At 38.7% G+C, this 20,078-nt stretch overlaps 1 protein-coding gene across 1 annotated transcript in view; it reads right to left on the bottom strand.

Annotated features, from left to right (window-relative positions):
• TOPBP1 (topoisomerase (DNA) II binding protein 1) overlaps positions 1–20,078 on the bottom strand; it is an 80,992-nt gene that overhangs the window by 37,158 nt on the left and 23,756 nt on the right. Inside the window, exons 14-20 of the mRNA XM_011958203.1 lie at positions 18,696–18,982; positions 9,524–9,697; positions 9,326–9,435; positions 4,704–4,827; positions 3,966–4,112; positions 3,745–3,847; positions 1,011–1,203 (exon numbers count right to left, since the gene is read on the bottom strand). Coding sequence (XP_011813593.1) covers positions 1,011–1,203; positions 3,745–3,847; positions 3,966–4,112; positions 4,704–4,827; positions 9,326–9,435; positions 9,524–9,697; positions 18,696–18,982 — 1,138 coding nt within the window. The remainder of the gene's footprint in view (positions 1–1,010; positions 1,204–3,744; positions 3,848–3,965; positions 4,113–4,703; positions 4,828–9,325; positions 9,436–9,523; positions 9,698–18,695; positions 18,983–20,078) is intronic.

The following is a 20,078-nucleotide window of genomic DNA, read 5'->3' as shown; positions in this document are numbered from 1 at the left end:
AAAACCCATAAAACAGTTGAACAAAGGAATCCCCCCCACAAAAAAAGACTTCCTTTGCTTCAAAAATAAAGAATATAGTCTTTTGTTCTCAGAGTATATTTATTTACTCTGATTTGGTACAGGATTTAGGTTCTCTATAATGATAAAACTTGATCTGAAGCATATTAAAAAGCTACTTTACTCAGTACTGAGATAATGAACTGCCTCATGTAATACACAGTTAGCATAAGATAAATGCTAGTTTATCTTATACTTAATTCAATTAGTCAATTGAAAATACAAGTTCCATAATTCTTATCACACAATTATAGATTTTTTCTTCTATCACGAAAAAGATGAAGTTATGCAACTGAGCTTAAGTCACATCACACTAAAAACTGTAATCACCTTTTCTAGAAGATAAATTTTACAAGAATACAAAATGCATACAAAATTCCAATAAAAATAACTTTAAAATTTTATATATTGCATTAGAAAAAGACTCTGAAAAAAATATATATGTACTTATTGTTTAATACAATACTATTCAATATTAGTGTATTAGTAGACAGAGAGAACTGCCTACTGAATCCATTGAGGCAAATTAGATCTTAAAATCATTTCTTTCTCAACAGAGATAATAAAAAGTATCAATCATGCCTCACTGTGAAGCAGGTGCTGCTGTAAGACAAACCTCCATGTCTGCTGCCACCTCCGAGTAAGAAGTCTAGAACTGCTGGGAGCAAGGGACGGAAGGACAAGCTAGAAGGAAAAATCTAGTCAGCAGAGAGCCAAAAGCAATAGATAATACTGGAATATAATATTTATTGTTTGGGCTAAATAAGGCCTAGGCATACGTATAACCCTTTCACTAGTCTTGATGTTTTACATTTCTGCTTTTACTGCATATTGGGGAAAAAAACAAAACTAAACTAAACTAGGCCAAGCTCATGGAATTGAGTCAGCAGCAGGTGTGTAAATCCTTTCTCTCAAGTCATCTAGTTTTTCTGCCATCAGTGACAGGTACACACCTCAGTGCCTCTAGGACTCTACTTCGTCCACTGCGAGCAGAGCGAGTGCTGTCAGGGGTTGAAGATGCACTGTTACAACCACTTCTTGAAAGGGAAGTCCTCTGCCCTTGGGGTTTCACTATTGACGTTGCAGACATTATCTCCTGTAACTGCTTCTGAAAGTTCTCTCTCATCTCTAAGGTCTGTGTCAGAACTTGAAACAAACACAAATACACCATTCAAGGTAAGTTTCTCTTTCTGACCATATCTTACATTAACTATTTTGTTTAGACCTGGTTGAACACAAACTTATTGACTTAACATTTACTGAATACTAACTACAGGCTATAGTAATGTACTAAGACTGTGAATACTGTAGAACATAAAAAGCAGCCCTGACCACAAGCACTGTATATGAAGTAACTAGGAAGCCCTTCAAAGACTTTTTTTTTTTTTGGTGACAGTCTCGCACTGTCTCCCAGGCTGGACAGTGGCGCGATCTCGGCTTGCTGCAACCTCCACCACCCAGGTTCATGCAATTCTCCCTGCCTGAGCCTCTTAAGCAGCTGGGATTACAGGTGCCTGCCACCATGCCTGGCTAATTTTTGTAGTTTTTAGTAGAGACGGGGTTTCGCCACATGGGCTAGGCTGGTCTTGAACTCCAGAACTCAGGTGATCTGCCCACCTCAGCCTCCCAAAGTGCAGGATTACAGCGTAAGCCACTGTGCCTGTCCCCCTTCAAAGATATTTCATCAAGACCTGTAGTGATTATCCCTCTATAAAGCTCCCTGCCTGCTTCTAACTCCCATGGTATATATACACTCTGAGATGCATTACAGTCATTTGTGCATGTGTCTGATTTTTCCCAAAGATTCTTTTAATTTTTTACAGACAGGGTCTTGCTCTGTGGCCCAGGCTGGACTGCAGTGGTATGGTTATAGCTCATTATAACCTCTAACTCCTGGGCTCAAGTGATAATCCAGCCTCAGCCTCCTGAGTAGCTGGCACTACAGGTGTACACCACCAAACCTGGCTAATTTTTAAATTTTTTGTAGAGACAAAGTCTCACTATGTTGCCCAGGCTTGTCTGGAACTCCTAGCGTCAAGCAATTCTCTTGCCTTGGCCTCCCAAAGATCTGAGATTACAGGTATGAGCCACTGTGCCTAGACTCCCTAAAGGCTCTTGAAAACACAGACCACAATATATAGCCAACCCTCCACATCCGCCAGTTCTGCATGCATGGATTCAACCAAGTATGGATCAGAAATACTTTAAAGACATAAAAATGAAAAATATCACAATTAAAAGTACCAGTAAAAAAATAAAATATAACAACTATTTACAAAACGTTTACAGCGTATCAGGTATTATAAGTAATCTAGAGATGATTTAAAGTATACAGGAGGATGTGCATTGGTTAAATTCAAATCCTGTCATTTTATACATAAGGGACTTAAACATCTGTGGATTTTGGTACCTGAGGTAAGTCCTCGGAACCAATACCACATGGATACCAAGGGACAAGACAACTGTATTTACCATTGGTTTCTTTAAAGCCTAAACTCTGAAGTATTAAATAAATACTTTTGGAATGAACAGAGTGAGACTAACCAAATAGGTAAGTCATAGGGAAAGCTTTGGTAGGTTAGAATGAGTAAGGAAAATAGAACATATTAATCTATTAAAAAGACATCCATATATAAGGTTATTCAGTGCAGTACTATTTATAAAAGCAAGAAAGGAGAAATAACCCAAATACCTATTAAGAACAGATGCCTAAACAAAGTGGGACCATTCATAATGAATACAATACAGTTGCCCAAAAAGAAAGAAAAGGGAAGAAAGAAGGAAAGGGAAAGGGAAGGAAGGGGAAGGGAAGGAAGGGAAAGGAAGGGAAGAGGGAAAGGAGAGGAAAGGGGACGAGAAGGAAAGGGAAGGAAGGAAGGAAGAAAAGAAAAGAAAGAAAAAGACTAAAGAAGCTCCTAGTTATCTACTGATATAAAACACTACCCAAGGTAACAAAAAGATCAGGGTATGAAATAGCACGTATAGTAGTCCACCATTTATGTGTGGCAGTTTTTTTTTTTTTTTTTAATGGGGGAAAAACATATTTATCGCTATATATGCATAAAATAGCTCTAGAAGGATACATAAGGAACTAGTAACACTGGGGGGCTGGAGAATAAGGGTGGAAGCAACTCTTCATATGTCTTTTTGTATCTTTAAAACCATGTGGATATGTTAAAATATATTGTACATATAAGAAAACTTTTTGAAAATCACTCAAAAGAACTGGACCAAAGACCAGATTTTTAAAAAATCACCAACTTCATCTACCTTTAATGGACTAGGGCTGTATCATACTAACTCCATAAAACTCTGGTTTCATAAATTTCCTAAGCTTTACACTTAAACTACATAAAACTTTGCAAATTATCACTTAATGATCAGCATGGGACTGCAAATCAATCCTCTAATATATGCTTTGCTTGTATTTAGCAACATAGAAAATAATTTTATTTTTCTATCTGATATAAAGGAAGCATTCTGTATGAAAGGAAGACATACATTTGTAAAAGAAATTTAGTAATTTAAACGTATTTTACAGCTGGGTACAGTGGCTCACAAGGCAGGAGGATCCTTTGAGTCCAGGAGTTTCAGACCAGTGTGGGCAAGATGACAAGACCCCATCTCCACAAAAAATTGAGACCCTGTCTCAAAAAAAAATGTTTAATTAAAACATAAATATTTTACCTCCTTTAGCGTCATTCTTTCCATTTCCATTTGATGGTGCTGATTCTTTATAATTGGTGGCCATATTGTCTACATCATTTTCTTCTACAATCAAAGGATCTGGCTATTGAAAAAGAAAAATTGTAAATTCTCAAACCAAGCCACTGTATAAGGTTTCATAGCAATATATGATTATACCTTTAGCTTAAGAGGGGGTAAATGTATCATCCATTATCTCCTACCTCGTCATCCTTTGCTGCAGACACAGCTGAGAGTAGTCGACTATTACAGAGTCGGCCGTCTTGCACTGCACTGATATCCAAGCTCATTTTGGGATTGTAAGTATGTGGATAAAGAGATTCAGGAAGATGTTTATACTCTTGGGCACACTGCAATACAATGGTGTGCTTTAAGACAGGACTGACAAAATCTTAATGAATAGATGATGTTAAGTAGGATAAGGACAAGCAATAATACATTATACTGCCAGATGGCAAAAAGTTCACAAATTAGTTTGAAAAGTAGTTTACACTGAAAAATGTGCATCATACAAATGACAAACTGTCCTCACTTTTTAAATGTCATATCCATTGAAGTATAAAATCTGAAACCATTCCTGTGCTTTTGCAAAGGTATCAATTACCCTCCAGAGAATACCCAGAAAAAAAAAGAAACACAGATCTAAACTCTATTGATATGTTAAGTTTTCCCCAAATAATTATAAACTTTCCATTCATATCACATTTTTAATTAGTAAAAGGAATTGGAGAATTAGAAAGAGTATCCATTAAAGATTTGTTGAGTATTTAAGGACTAAAGATCTTAAGTTTTTGATGCCAAAGAACTGAAATGTGTACAGTTTACCAAGATTATTAAACTGGCTTCTAGTTCCACCAAGAGTGAAATCTCTGAGTTAGTGCTCTGAAATAATGTTTGTATACATTTTCAATTAACAAAGAAGGGAAAAAAGCACTGCTTACATCTAAAAGCCAGTGCTCTGAAACAATGTGTACTCCTCTTTCTTTTACAGATTTATACTCCCGATTAGTGTCATTTGGCCGCCCTTGATAGATGAAATGAGTCACTGTTTCATCAAAACTCCACCTGAAATAACCAATGCAAAAAAAACAAATAACCAAGAGAAACATCCACATTACTTGGAAGATGATCCTTATTTACTATGAACAGAATATCCTGACCTTCCCAAAACTTTCAGACTAGAGTGAACAAGACCATTAAAATGACAGGCTCAAGCCAAGTGATACATGCCTACAGTCCCAGCTACTCAGGAGGCTGAGGCAGGAGGATCACTTGAGGCCAGGAGTTTGAGGCTGTAGTACGCTATGATCACACCTGTGAACAGACACTGCACTTCAGCCCAGGCAACACAGCAACACCCCACCTCAAGAAAAAAACAGTTAAAAAAATGAAGATAGGCTCTATCTTTTTGGACAGATTTTGTGAATATATCTGTGGTACATAAACGCAGAGAGAGGTTTAGAAGAGTATTCTTTAAAATATTACTTTCTTCTTTATGCTTTTCTGAATTGTTTCAATTTTCTTTTATAAAGAGTATCACTTTTACAGTAACCATAAAGGTATTTCAAATTGATAGACTGCAAAGCATCCAACTTGCCCTCCAGTTGTTGGCAGTCACTATTCATTGTATGCCCCAAAACAGACTATATATATTTTATACATCATTATCTCATCCACTCCTCACAACAATCCTAACACTGGTATTATTACATTTATCTTACAGATAAAAGAACTAAGGGACATGGTTCAGTCCCCTGTTGAAGGATATTCAATGAGTAAATGACAGAGATAAGTTTGACTTCAGAAGTCATGCTCTTAACTATTATATTATGCTATGATCTCCCAATTCTTCCTATTCAATATTCTCTTTCTTTTTTGAGACAGAGTCTTGCTCTGTTGCCCAGGCTGGAATGCAGTGGCACAATCTCAGCTCACTGCAATCTCCATCTCATGGGTTCAAGCAATTCTCCTGTCTCAGCCTCCTAGGCAGCTGGGATTACAGGCACGTGCAACCACGCCTAGTAATTTTTGTATTTTTAGTAGAGACGGGGTTTCACCATGTTGGGCAGGCTGGTTTCGAACTCCCAACTTCAAGTGATCCACCCACCTTGGCCTCCCAAAGTGCTGGGATTACAGGCACGAGCCACCGCACTTGGCCCCTATTCAATATTCTCTTGACCTGGGAAAGATCAAGTAAAACCCAAAGGGTAGGTAAAAATTGTATTTCTAAATACAATCACCAAAATAAAGAGAATTTTATCCTTAGGGACACTTAATGTTTTCCATTTTCTAAGTAAGGAATATCTCTGAACTTTTTAAATAGACAAATGAATTAAGAAGCTGAGCGTGGTGGCTCATGCCTGTAATCTCAGCACTTTGGGAGGCCAAGGCGGGCAGATCACCTGAGTTTGGGAGTTTGAGACCAGTCTGACTAACATGGAGAAACTCCATCTTTTCTAAAAATACAAAATTAACCAGATGCGGTGGCACACGCCTGTAATACCAGCTACTCGGGAGGCTGAGGCAGGAGAATCGCTTGAACCCGGGAGATAGAGGTTGTGGTGAGTCGAGATTGTGTCACTGCACACCAGCCTGGGCAACAAGAGCGAAACTCCCTCTCAAAAAAAAAAAAATAAAAAATTAAGAATAAGAAGTAAGAAGTACTATTGCCTCCTAAATTATATTATTAAAATCTCTATTTCCTACTGACCATGTATCCTCAAACATAACAGTAAAAATACACCTTACCTAATTTGTTAGTCCTCCGAATAACTGTCTCCCTTTCTGCTGTAGTGGTAGATTATCAAGATAATTCAGAAAAACAGAGGAGTATCTGTGCCTGAATCAATTTGGTTTACTATTCAACTCCACTATGACAATATGGAAACCATGAGTTTCAGTCTTCAGAGGCCATTCAAGAACAGACTGTCAGTGGTTGTAGATGGTTTACATCAGGGTATGGCAAACTTGTTCTTAAAAGGCCAGATGGTAAATATTTTAGACTTTGCAGGCCAAACAATCTCTTCTGCAACTGCTCAACTTTTGTCTTGTATGTGAAAGCAGCCATAGGCAATTTGTAAGTGGAAAGGCATTGCTGTATTCCAATAAAACTTCACCTACAAAAACAGATGAACCAGTCCATCCACCCTTGGTCTACATCAGTGGTTTCAGCAAAAGTGTTACTTCAGGGGTTATTCTGGACATTTGTGAGGGTGATTTTGGTTGTTCCAATGTGTGTTTGTATGTTGGAGGGTGCTACTAGCATGCAGTGGGTAAGGTACAGGATGCTGGACATTCTGGGGAACAGTCATACATATAATTATCTCATATCTTGCATGATATTCTAATGTCCCGACAAACTCACGTATGTAAAAAAAAGTGGTTTATAATTAGATGAGCCTAGAACCTGTTTGACATATAAACACTTTTTTTTTTTTTTTTGCAGTTTTAATATATGCTAATATTCCAAAAAGGTGACTACTGTATAAGCTCATGAAAGACCACTGCTACTCATGATATCTGAGCCCCTAGATTGGTCTCAGCCTTGGGACTGTTGGATTTGTGGTGACTTTACACAGGTATACAAACGTATTAATACTCCATCATTTTCTAATGTAGTCAGCCTTAGGCATTACATAACTGAACATGTATCTTTTCTATATTATGCACCTTCTATTTCTCCTATGCATCACAGAGTGCTGTACTGCCTGCGCTTTTTTAAATTATAAAAGTAGGTAGGTTATATTTATAAATTTCATTTTAATAGAGGGAATGTTACACAAATATTTGTAATAAAATGAAGATGCTGTATCTGATGTGTTGCAAAGATCTGGCCTACATGTTTAACTGTCTGAAGGCAGAAGACAGTATTGGATGATCTCTTTGGGACAGTCTGGTCCTAGATCAAGAAAGGGAACATTTGGAACAACTTCACTTGAAAACTGCTTACTCTATGAATACATAAATATCATAACTTCTGCATATTAAAAGGCTCTTCCCTTTTATCAATTACCAATTACCAATCCATTTCAGGAAAAGATTTAATATAAACTTTAATGCAATGCACTGGTTCAATTCTGTTTAGGAATTTCAGTAATAAATTATATTTTTTATACTGAGAGGACTGGCATTTTAAATCGTATAAAAACATACATCCTATATGTTCCCTTGAAAGTCTTATGTCTACATCAAAACAGAATGTACAAGGAAACATTCAATTTTGAGGGAAAAAAACATACACACATCCCTTGTGGGGCTACTATGAGAATGAAATGAGATAATGCTCAGCAACTGGCAATAGGTAACATAATAGGTAATTAGATAATAATAGATAACATTACATAATAATTCATAATAGGCAATACAAATATACTGTAGAAGAGCTGCACTATTTCAAATGGATGTACCAAACACTAAGATGCTTATACCTATTACAGATTAATTTTACTTCTATATTTTCCTGCCCTAATTTCTTTATCAAACAGAAAACAAACTGAAATAAGAGTTACCAAAGGGGAAGATGAAACTAATCATATTCCTGAAATGGTTCATCATTTGTTAAACAAATTTTTTTTTTTTTTTTTTTTTGAGGCGGAGTCTTGCTCTGTCGCCCGGACTGGAGTGCAGTGGCCGGATCTCAGCTCACTGCAAGCTCCGCCTCCCGGGTTTATGCCATTCTCCTGCCTCAGCCTCCGGAGTAGCTGGGACTACAGGCGCCCGCCACCTCGCCCCGCTAGTTTTTGTATTTTTAGTAGAGACGTCTCGATCTCCTGACCTCGTGATCCGCCCGTCTCGGCCTCCCAAAGTGCTGGGATTACAGGCTTGAGCCACCGCGCCCGGCTAAACAAATTCTTATGCTATCTATGAATGGCTGTACACAAGTTATCAACCAAGTAAGCATTACAGATAGTAGGGGAGTACAGTCAACTCAGGACTGGCTGAAATAGGGAAGAGATTCTCAGTTCCGGATACTGATGCCATTTGTGCTAGAAATCTGTCTTCAGCTTAGGCTGTCAGGTTGACTGAAGAAAAATCTGATAATCTAAGTCTCCAAAGTCTTAAAAAAAAAGATAATTAAAACATGCTCAAAAAAGACTATCTTAATAAAGGAGGGCTGCCAGAGTACTTAGTACTACTCCCAGAGAGCTCTAATCTGAAAAATCACTAGTAAAAATAAACTTAATCTCAGATCCAGATGTATTACTATTAACAGACTCTAAACTCCTTGAACACAGGGATTCTTTTAAGCTATACTGATCATTCATGGATCCTAAGTTTCTAGAATAGTGGCACAAAATAGGTTCTCCAATGTTTGTTGTGCATACCCTAAAAAATATACATTTTATATATGTGTGTGTGTATATATATATATATATGAGTGAACCGATATGTGACAGGCTATTTTCAACAGATGTGGTAAATTAAAAATCAGCTGGAGAGATTTTGTAGATAAAGACGCATGAAACAACCAAATAAACGTTTCCTTGTAGATGCTCACAATAGCTTTAGGTTTCCTTATAAATTTCAGTCATACCACCATGAAACAGAAAGATGTGCCAACTACCTGTAATCTGCTCCTAGAGAGGCTGCAATCCCATTTAGTTCACTCTGCTTCTTACTGAGTTTTTTACTAACACATACCACTACTTTGTGAAGTGGCTTTGGGGCTTCTTCCTGTCCATGGAAAATAAAAGAAACAGATCAGTCATTATTGTTTGAAATGTTATCTAAAACTTCCTTTTAATAAGAGAACTAATCCTACCTTCTCTGACTGGGCCTCTTTCAGTTGAGGGCTGGCAGAAAGCGCGACAGCATTTCGAGAGCTATTTGCCAAAGCAAGTTGCAAGTTTTTGACAATAACTTCTGAGAGCGGTGTACTCAGTTTCCTTTTCTGTTGGCTGGGACGTCCTGGAGTTTCCAAGGCTGCAAGTGCATCCTATACATATGAAGGAGAGAGCGAGAAGGAGAAACGAAGAGAGAGAGAGAAGCAAGATGGGTTAGCAGGACAGGAAAAAGAAAGAGGAGGAGAGGGGGTAAAGAGAGAGAAGGGGGAGAATCCTCAAAATTAATGGGTTACAGTTTAACCTCCTCTAGTTTTCCTCCAAATAACAATGAAAAGAATAAACTAATCGAATCTATATACTGTGAAGAACAAAAATTCCGTACTATCCAGCATATTGGTTCAAAGAGACTAACAAGCTTACATTTTCAGCAGTGCTTGCCTCTTACCTGAATCTTAGAGTTGAATTTGAAAAAAAAAATAAAAAAAACAAAACAAAAAAACAAACTCAGAAGGAAGCAAACAAGCAACGATGGATATAATCAAGAAATGAATTATAAAGAAGGTTAGAAAGTCAAAACAAGCTGAGAATTACAAAAAAAAAAAAAAATCTTCAAAAGTTCAAAATATATTTCTGTTCTAAAGCCACCAACAGTTCCCTCCTGAAAGGAAGCTACTGTTGTCCAGATGGCTTGCTCATTCTCTTTTGCATGTGTACAGTATTTCATGTATGTATCAGAATGTATTTAACCTGTATATAACTGTAAGCTTTAGGTTAACAATCTTTTGCTAGTATAATGATGCAATGAATAACCTTGTACACAAACCATTTTGCACATACAAGAGTAAAAGAAACCTTTTAAGCAAAATGTATCTACCAGCCCAGTGCAGTAGCTCCTGGCAGTAATCTCAGCTACTCCAGAGAAGCTGAAGCAGGAAGATGGCTCAAGGCCAGGAGTTTGAGACCAGTCTGGGAAACATGGTGAGACCCCATTTCTTCAAAAAAAAAAAAAAAAAAAAAACCTAAAAAAACAAGACTAACATGTATCTACCAATGTTGACATTTTCATGAGCAAAGTATGAGTGTCTGTATTTTCCAAATGTGCTTGATAACACAGTAATCAGATTTTTTTGACAATCTGATGACTAAAAAATTTTATCTGTATACTTTAATTTTCTCCTCTTTTATACTGAATGAGGTTAAATATCTTTGTGCGTGTGTGTGTATATATATATTTTAAGGCGGAGTCTTGCTCTATTGCCCAGGCTGGAGTGCAATGGCGCGATCTTGGCTCACTGCAACCTCTGCCTCCTGGGTTCAAGCGATTCTCCTGCCTCAGCCTCCTGAGTAGCTGGGACTACAGGCATGCGCCACCATGCCTGGCTAATTTTTCATATTTTTAGTAGAGACAGGGTTTCACCATGTTGGTCAGGCTGATCTCGAACTCCTGACCTCGTGATCCACCTGCCTTTGCCTCCCAAAGTGCTGGGATTACAGGCGTGAGCCACCGCGCCTGGCTATATGTATATTTATATCTAATTTTTTGTGACAACTACCTGCTCCTATCCTTTGCCCATTTGTCCACTGGGTTGTCTTTTTTTTTTAATTGCTTGTATGAATATATTTTTATATTCATTTGTATGAATTTATATGTGCATGGATCAACTGTGATAAAATATCCGTGTATTTACTTTCAATTTATCATTTGTCAAATTTTTGCCATGGAGCCTTTTGTTTTTTAGAGATGGGGTCCTGCTTTGTCACCTAAGCTGGAGTGCAGTGGCATGATCATACGTCACTATAGCTTCTAACTCCTGGGTTCAAGGGATCCTCTCACCTCAGCCTCCCAGGTAGCTGGGACTCCAGATGCACAACCCTGTGCTCAGGTAATTTTAAAATTTTTCATAGAGACAGGGTCTTGCCGTCTTTCCCAGGCTGGTCTCCAACTCCTAGGCTCAAGCAATCCTCTCTCCTTGGCCTCCCAAAGTGCTGGGATGACAGGTGTGAGTCACCGTGCCTGGCTGGAGAATTTTTTTGTTTTGTTTTTTGAGACAGGGTCTTGCTCTCTTGCCCAGAATGGAGTGCAGTGGCTCGATCCTCGATCTTAGCTCACTGCAACCTCTGCCTCTGGGGCTCAAGCAATCCTCTATGTCAGCTGGGACTACAGGCGTGTGCCATCACACCCAGTTAGAGAATTTTTAATGCTGTCAAATTCACACAAATCTTCTATTTCTTTTGGAGTGTATGTTATAGTTAGGCCTTCCCCACACTAGGATTATTTTAAAAACAAATTAATGACATGTTTGGGAATTTTTATGGCTTCATTTCTTATGTTTAAATATCTGATCATCTAGGCTGGGTGTGGTGGTTCACGCTTGTAATTCCAACACTTTGGGAGGCCAAGGCAGAATTGCTTGAGCCCATGAGTTCTAGACCAGTCTGAGCAACATGGTGAGTGAGACTCCAACTCTCCAAAAAATACAACTAGCTGGGCACAGTGTCATGTACCTGCAGTCTGAGTTACTCAGGAGGCTGAGGTGGGAGGACTGCTTGAGCCCAGGAGGTCGAAGCTGCAGTGAGCCATGATGATGCCACTGAACTCCAGCCCAAGTGATAAAGTGAGATCCTGTTTCAAGGAAAACCCCAAAAGTTGATCATCTAAAAAGTATTCTGATGTAAAGTGTAAGCTTTAAGTAATTACAAACGTATTCCCAGATGGCTACCTAGTTGTCCAATTTGAATGCTACCTTTATTACATAATACATTCCCCTATTTGTGGAGTATAATCTTATACACTAACTTGATTATTCAGGTGACAACACACTGCTTTAATTACTGCAACTTTACAAGAGGTTTTAATAAATGGTAGGGTTACTGCCTACCTGCAATTATTCTTTTCAGATTTTTAAAATACTGTTTCTGCTTGCATTTTTTTCTAGGATCTACATGACCTTTTGATATGGTTTGGATTTGTGTCCCCACCCAAATCTCATGTTGAACTCTAATCCCCAGTGATGGAGGAGGAGCCTGGTGGCAGGTGACCGGATTATGGGCGTGGATTTCCCCCTTGCTGTTCTTGTGATAATGAGTGAGTTCTCATGATATCTGGTTTGTTTCGAGATGGAGTCTCACTGTTGCCCAGGCCGGAGTACAGTGGTGCGATCTTGGTTCTATGCAACCTCCACCTTCTGGTTCAAGTGATTCTCCTGCTTCAGTCTCTCGATTAGCTGGGATTACAGGCATGTGCCAACACACCCAGCTCATTTTTATATTTTTAGTAGAGATGCGGTTTTGCCACGTTGGCCACACTGGTCTTGAACTCCTGACCTCAGGTGATCCACCCACCTTGGCCTCCCAAAGTGCTGGGATTACAGGTGTGAGCCACTGTGCCTGGCTGATATCTGGTTGTTTAAAAGTATGTGGCATCTCCCCCCGCTATCTTTTCCTCCTTCTCCAGTCATGAAAGACGTGTTCACTTCCCTTTCACTTTCGACCATGACTGTAAGTTTCCTGAGGCCTCCCCAGTGGTGCTTCCTATACAGCCTGTGGAACTGTGAGTCAATTAAACCTGTTTTCTTTATAAAGTTGGACGTAGTGGCTCACACCTGTAATCCCAGCACTTTGGGAGGCTGAGGTGGGTGGATCACTTGAGGTTGGGAGTTTGAGACCAGCCTGCCCAACACGGTGAAATCCCATCTCTACTAAAAATACAAAAATTAGCCAGGTGTGGTGGTGGGTACCTGTAATTCCAGCTACTCGGGAGGCTGAGGCAAGAGAACTGCTTGAACCCAGCAGGCAGAGATTGTAATGAGCCGAGATCATGCCACCACACTTCAGCCTGGGCAACAGAGCAAGACTCCGTCTCAATATAAAAAAATAAAAATAAGAACAAATTACTCGGTCTGGGGTAGTTCTTTATAGCAATGTGCAAACAGATTAATACGCCTTTACAGATCTTGACAATGCTTAAATCTATTTTGCCAAGAACACAGTCTTTCTATATGCTAAACTTTAATTTTTTAAATTTCTTCAAAGCATTTTAGAGGATTCCTTATACAAAAATCAGAAGCTCCCATACCACCTGTATCTGCCTTCAGCACACGTGCCCCTAGTACTTTCCTCTACTTAAGTAGATCCCAATGCCTCTCAGACTCAAGCCTCCTGCAAGTCTTCCTTCTCTCATCTGCATCATCAATTGGCTCTCTACTGGCAGTTACACTGACATGCAGTTATTTCTTCTTCTTTTTTTGAGACAGGGTCTCAGTTTGTCACCCAGGCGGGAGTACAGCGGCATGATCACTGCCCACTGCATCCTCTATCTCCTGGGCTCAAGCAATCCTCCTGCCTCCGCCTCCCAACTAGCTGGGACTACAGACTTGCGCCACTACGCCCAGCTAATTTCTGTGTATTTTGTAAAGACAGTGTCTTGCCATGTTGCCCAGATTTGTCTTGAACTCTTAGGACTCAAGTGATCCTCCCATCTTGGGCTCCCAAAGTGCTGGGATTATGGGCAAGCGCCACTGAGACTGGCTATTTCTTCTACCTTAAAAAGAAAACAACCTTCTTTTGACCCTACTTTGCCCCATAGCTACAACTCCATTTTCTTGGCTCCCCTTTATGGCAAGACTCCTTCAAAAATCGTTGTTTACACTCAATGTCTCCCATTCTTCTCATTTCTTTATGAACTCACACCAGCTTCCATCTCCATCATGCCACCAAAACCCTTATTGTTATGATGACACCATTGACCTCCATAATGCTACATCCACTGGCCAATTTTCTATTCTCACCTTTCTTGATCTTTGAGCAGTACTGGACATAGTTAACCCTTCCTCCCTCTTTGAAATACTTGGCTTCTAAAATAATCTCTAGGCTTTCCTCCTCTCTTATAGCTCCTTCTCAGTCTCCTTTGCTGGTTCCTCCTCTAAAGGTGAGCACCTCAAGGTGTTCCTTAGAGCTCTTTTCTTCAGCTGGGCATGTTGGTTCACACCTATAATCCCAACACTTTGGGAGGCCAAGGCAGGAGGATTGCTTGAGTCCAGGAATTTAAGGCCAGCCTGGGCAGTGTGGTAAGATCCCCGTATCTACAAAAAAATTAAAAATTAGCCAGGTGTAGTGACATGCACCTGAAGTCCTAGTTGCTTTGGAGGCAGAGGTAGAAGTATTGCTTGAGTCCAGAGGTCAAGGTTGTAATGCGCTGTGATCATGCCACTACACTCCAGCCTGGGTGACACAGCGAGACCTTGTCTTAAACAAAACAAAACAAAACAAAAAAAAACCTCTTTCCTTTCTTCGCCTTCTCCTGATCTCTTGGCGTCTGTTCTCACATGGCTTTACATATTACCTACAAACTCAGAACCCCAAATTTTTATCTCCAGCCCAAACCATTCCTCAAACTTCCAGCTTTATTTGCAACTGCCTATTTAACAACTACTTGGATATCTAACAGGCATCTCAAACTTAATGTGTCTAACATGTGAACTCTTGATCTTTAGGCTCCAATCTCAACCTGTTCTGTTCAACTCAGTTGATTGGCGACTCCCTTCTTCTCATCTCTCAGACCAAAAATTTGAAAAGAATCAAATTTTAAAACCTACCATGTATTGTAGAAAACTGATTTCAAATGATTGAGAATTCTTAACATCTAGACATCCTCGTAAAACTATTTGAGTTCAAAGATAAAAGGAAAGGCCAGGCGTTGTGGCTCATGCCTGTCATCCCAGCACTCTGAGAGGCCAAGGTGGACAGATCACTTGACATCAGGAGTTCGAGGTCAGTCTGGCCAACATGGCAAAACCCTGTCTCTACCAAAAATACAAAAACTCGCCAGGCATGGTGGCGCATGCCTGTAATCCCAGCTACTCAGGAGGCTGAGGCAGGAGAATCGCTTGAACCCGGGAGGCAGAGGTTGCAGCGAGCCGAGATCGTGCCACTGCACTCCAGCCTGGGCGACAGAGCGAGACTCTGTCTTAACAACAACAAAAAAAAGATAAAAGAAAAATCCACATGACCTCCAGGCAAAAAGATGAAATAACTTACAAAGACAAGATAATTTAATTAGACTGGCATCAGATTGTTTTCAAAAACAACACACACAAAGCAAGGCAGTAGTGGAAGAACATTTTCAGGAAACTCAAGAAAAAAAACAGCAAACTAAGAATAGTACATCCAAACAATCTGTAGAAGAAGCAAGGCCATAGTAAAAGTTATGAACATGCAGAACTCAAGGAATACTGTACACAAGTATACACATAGATTCCTGAGGAACCTACTAAAAAATGAACTTCATCATACCAAAGCCGACAGGAAAGCTTCAAAAAGAAGAGTACGCATTTCATATATTTGATTGTAGAGTTAAGACCAAAACGAGGGTGGGGTCTGTGGGTTGAAAAAATATATTTTCCCTCCTGACAAAGTAAAAAAATATGCAGTGAAAAACAGAAGAGAGAAAAGGGGGAAAGAGAATAAAATCTTCTATACAGGCAATTAGTGGGAGCCAAAAACATAATTGAAAACTGACACATAATAAAGAATATCATTTAAGTAGGAAGAGGTATGCATCATCATGCCCAGCTAATTTTTCCAACTTTTTGTAGATGTGGCGTCTCACCATGTTGTCCAGGCTGGTATCCAACTCCTGCCTCAAGTGATCCACCCCTGATCAGCCTCATAATGTGATGGGATAACAGGCATGAGCCACTATGTCCAGCCATCCTTGTACTTATTTCTTTTTGAGACAGGGTCTTGCTCTGTCACTCAGGCTGGAGTACAGTGGTAGGATAGCTCACTACAGCCTCAAACTCCTGGGCTCAAGCCATCTTGCCGCCTCAGCCTCTTGAGTACCTAGGACTACAGGAGCACTCCACCAAGACCAGCTAATTAAAAAAAAAAAATTGTTAGAGATGGGGGTCTCGCTATTTTGCCCAGGCTGGTTCAGAACTCCTGGTCTCAAGTGATGCTCCCACCTCAGCCTCCCAAAGTGCTGGGATTACAGATGTGAGCCACCACACCCAGCCCCTTGTACCATTTTTATTTTGTAACTTTTTGTAAGTTAGAAATTATTTTGAAGTAAAAAATGAAATAAAACAGCTTATAATAGCAAGTATCAGCAAAGATGAGGAACACTGGGTACACTCAACACACTACTGGTGGAAGCATAAACTGGTATAATCACTGTGGCAAAAAATTTGTCGTTCTCTACTGAAGCTGAAATAGAACCCAACAATTTCACTTCTAGGTATATACCACATAGTAACACACACACATAGACTCCAAGAGACATGCACAAGAATGCTCACAGTAAAATTATTTTGTAAGGGCAAAAAACCAGTAACCAACTAAATGCCCATCAACAGTACACTGGAAATGTAAATTCTGTATATCCATACAAAGGAAAAAATAAATGAACTATATTTGCATGCAGCAAAACAGACACATCTAAATAAGGTTAAAGAACAATTTAAAAAAAGCAGACTCAAAAGAATACATACTATGATATCATATATTTAAAAGTCAAAAACAAGCATAACAAAACTATAGTGTTAGAAGTCAGGAGTATACTTTAAAGTTTAAATAAGTTTAAAGTAAAGTTTAAATAAGAGGTGAATTTTTTGGTGGGGAGGGAAGGTGAGGCCTAATAGATGGTCAATTTTGTGATTATTCCATAGGCCCTTTCATGTTTTGACTAAATAATTCAACATACCATATTATATCAGTTTGAAGAACCACTGATTATAAGATGAAGCATTATTTTTGTGCCATCAAAAAAGAAAGAAAAAGGAGAAAAAACACTGCTCAATATTATGACTCTAAACAATAAAATCTTTAAATGTGCTTTTTGTATTGAGGCTATTCAGAACTATCAGCTTTCCACTGCAAAACTTTTATTGCAAAGTATCTACATAAGAATGGTCTCAATGACTGAAAATATTTCTACTATTTTCTTGCCTACTAATATTATTACATTCGCTCTTCAGAGAGTCTGTGAGTTATGAGACTTCAGAGATCATCTGGATTTTACAGATGAGAATAATGAAGCCAAAAGGGGTTGACTTGCTTTTAAAAGGCAGTAGGAGGCAAAGAAGAGGCTTGATCCTATACCTCACAGTTCCCAAGACTGGTTTTCCTTTATTTCTTAAGGGATATGGACCTGAGTATTAATCACAGTACAGAATGTTACCTCAGAAGAGATTTCATGTGAAAACTTAGAATTTTGAGTTTAATAGTAAAGATATTTTTTTTCATGTGGGTCACTGGAATTCTCACCAAAAATAAAGACATAAATTAGCTTGGGGAAAATTGTCCTGGATATCAATTAATATTTTATTTTCTGAATATGAATAATCTGTAAACTTTTTAGTAAGTCTGCTCCAAAACACACCAATAAAAATTATTAAAATATTGCTTCTAAATACCCTACAAGCAAAAATATCAACTGACGAATGAGTAAAATAATTCTGCAAAGGTTTGTGGATAAAGAAATCATAGACAACGGTTTGAACAGCCACTTAAGATGTCAAAAGCTACTAAAGAAATAGTGATGAAAATCAGCTTTGGAAAATAAAAGAAAATCATTTGGAAGATTTTATTAGCCCCTGATTTGCAAACAAATTTTTCAGAAAGGGAGCCATACTATACTGCTCAGGAGATCAAACTAAAACACAGACTTAACTCAATGTCCTTACAGGAAACAATTCAAGTAAGGTGATATACACACATTTTCAGAAGGCAAATCGTGGCTGTACTCTGAGAACCAATATATAAAGTAGCAGTGTGTTCACATTTTATAGTTTATAAAGTGATTTCATCATTTAATCTTTATAATCTATAAATTTTCAGAGCAAATATTATCTTCTTTGTATGAAGAAACAAACTGAAGCTCACGTATGTTAAATGATTGGCCTAGTTATACAGTTCAAGATTGATCTAGTACTTGAACCCAGACGTCCTAATTTCACACCATATTTATTTATAGCTCTTACCTTTACCCTAAATGTATATTGGGACTCAAAGCATTCAAACGCAACAACAAATCTACTTGCCAACGTCTCTGGAAAATTTACTACTACACTTTAGAGGTGATGCCGAATTTGGTGCTTTAACTTTATAAACGGTAAAACTGTTAACTCTGGGACCATTGCCTATAAATCTTACCTTCACATCAAAGGAAGGCTTGAAGAGTTTGTCCTTGGACAGGAATTTTGATGGTGTATCCAGGTGTAGTGAGGGCTCCTTCTGAAGTGGTTGTTCTACTGCTGGGGAGGCTGAAACCTGTCTGGCATGTTGTGAGACCACAGCACGGAAAGCTTTACTCTGAAAGCGATTCATATCTAAAGGTGTAATGACGGTTTTCCTGTGAGTTTGCAGGCGTGTGCCAGAATGCTCTGCAGTATCTGAATTTAGATCGATTCCATTTGTTATTTCTGTTTCCAAACTTCGTTCTAGAGATTTAAAATGAAAAGAAACAAATATGAGCCACTAATGCCCACTTTTCTCCACTACACAAGAAGTAATGTTTTACGTCTCTTTTATTTCCTTTCTTTCTTGCATAACTCTTGGGCTCAAGTGATCCATCTACCTTGTCATCCCAATCTAACTGTTAGTTTTCATGTCAATTCTCAGTACACTTTAAATGACAAAATATATACCTACTTTCCAAGAAACAAACCAGATTATGCATTAAATATATGTTGAGTTAGACAAGCACATTAACTGAAAAAATAAAAATAGATTTCCTGTTTCATCTTGCTATGTCTCAATAAGCCTATCTGCCAAAAATTGTATCAGTGAATGTCCTTCTAGTCAATGACAGGCTAAAAAGAAAATCTGAATTACTCAGAGTTAACTACAATAAAGTTTTGGAAAGCCCTTAATCAAATTTTAATACGACCTAAACATCACTCAGCCTCCGTCATAAAATTACCAGTTTGTCTGGCAAAATAAGTAATGACTCTGAGAGGTGTTCCCAAGCAGCCGATATGCCCCTGAAGTTTGCCCAGGAATGCTATTATCTTAAAAGAGAAGGTACTGTATTCTTCCACCTCTGCCTTCCACCTGTTTTCAACATTTAACAAAAAAACTTATTAGATAGCTACTCCATGCCAGGCCTAATGTTAGACACAGGAAATACAGAAATCACAAGACATGCATGTTCACTGCCTTTCTGGAACTTATAATTTAGCAGGGAGACACAAAATAAACCACCATTATAACACCAAGGTAAGAGATAAAAGGGATGATACAGAGTGTCATGGTGAAACAAAACATTACACCAAGACAAAGGCCATACTTAGTGAGTCAAGAAAGGCTTCCCAAGACAGTGTGGCGATTCCTCAAGGATCTAGAACCAGAAATACCATTTGACTCAGCGATCCCATTACTGGGTGTATAACCAAAGGATTACAAATCATGCTACTATAAAGACACATGTACACATATGTTTATTGCGGCACTAGTCACAATAGCAAAGACTTGGAACCAACCCAAATGTCCATCAGTGATAGACTGGATTTGGATTAAGAAAATATGGCACATATA

This window comes from Colobus angolensis, unplaced genomic scaffold, assembly GCF_000951035.1.
Source record: "Colobus angolensis palliatus isolate OR3802 unplaced genomic scaffold, Cang.pa_1.0 Scaffold46, whole genome shotgun sequence".
In the NCBI taxonomy this organism is placed as follows: domain Eukaryota; kingdom Metazoa; phylum Chordata; class Mammalia; order Primates; family Cercopithecidae; genus Colobus; species Colobus angolensis.
The sequence above is the reverse complement of the archived record's forward strand: the minus strand, read 5'-3'. Positions and strand labels throughout refer to the sequence as shown.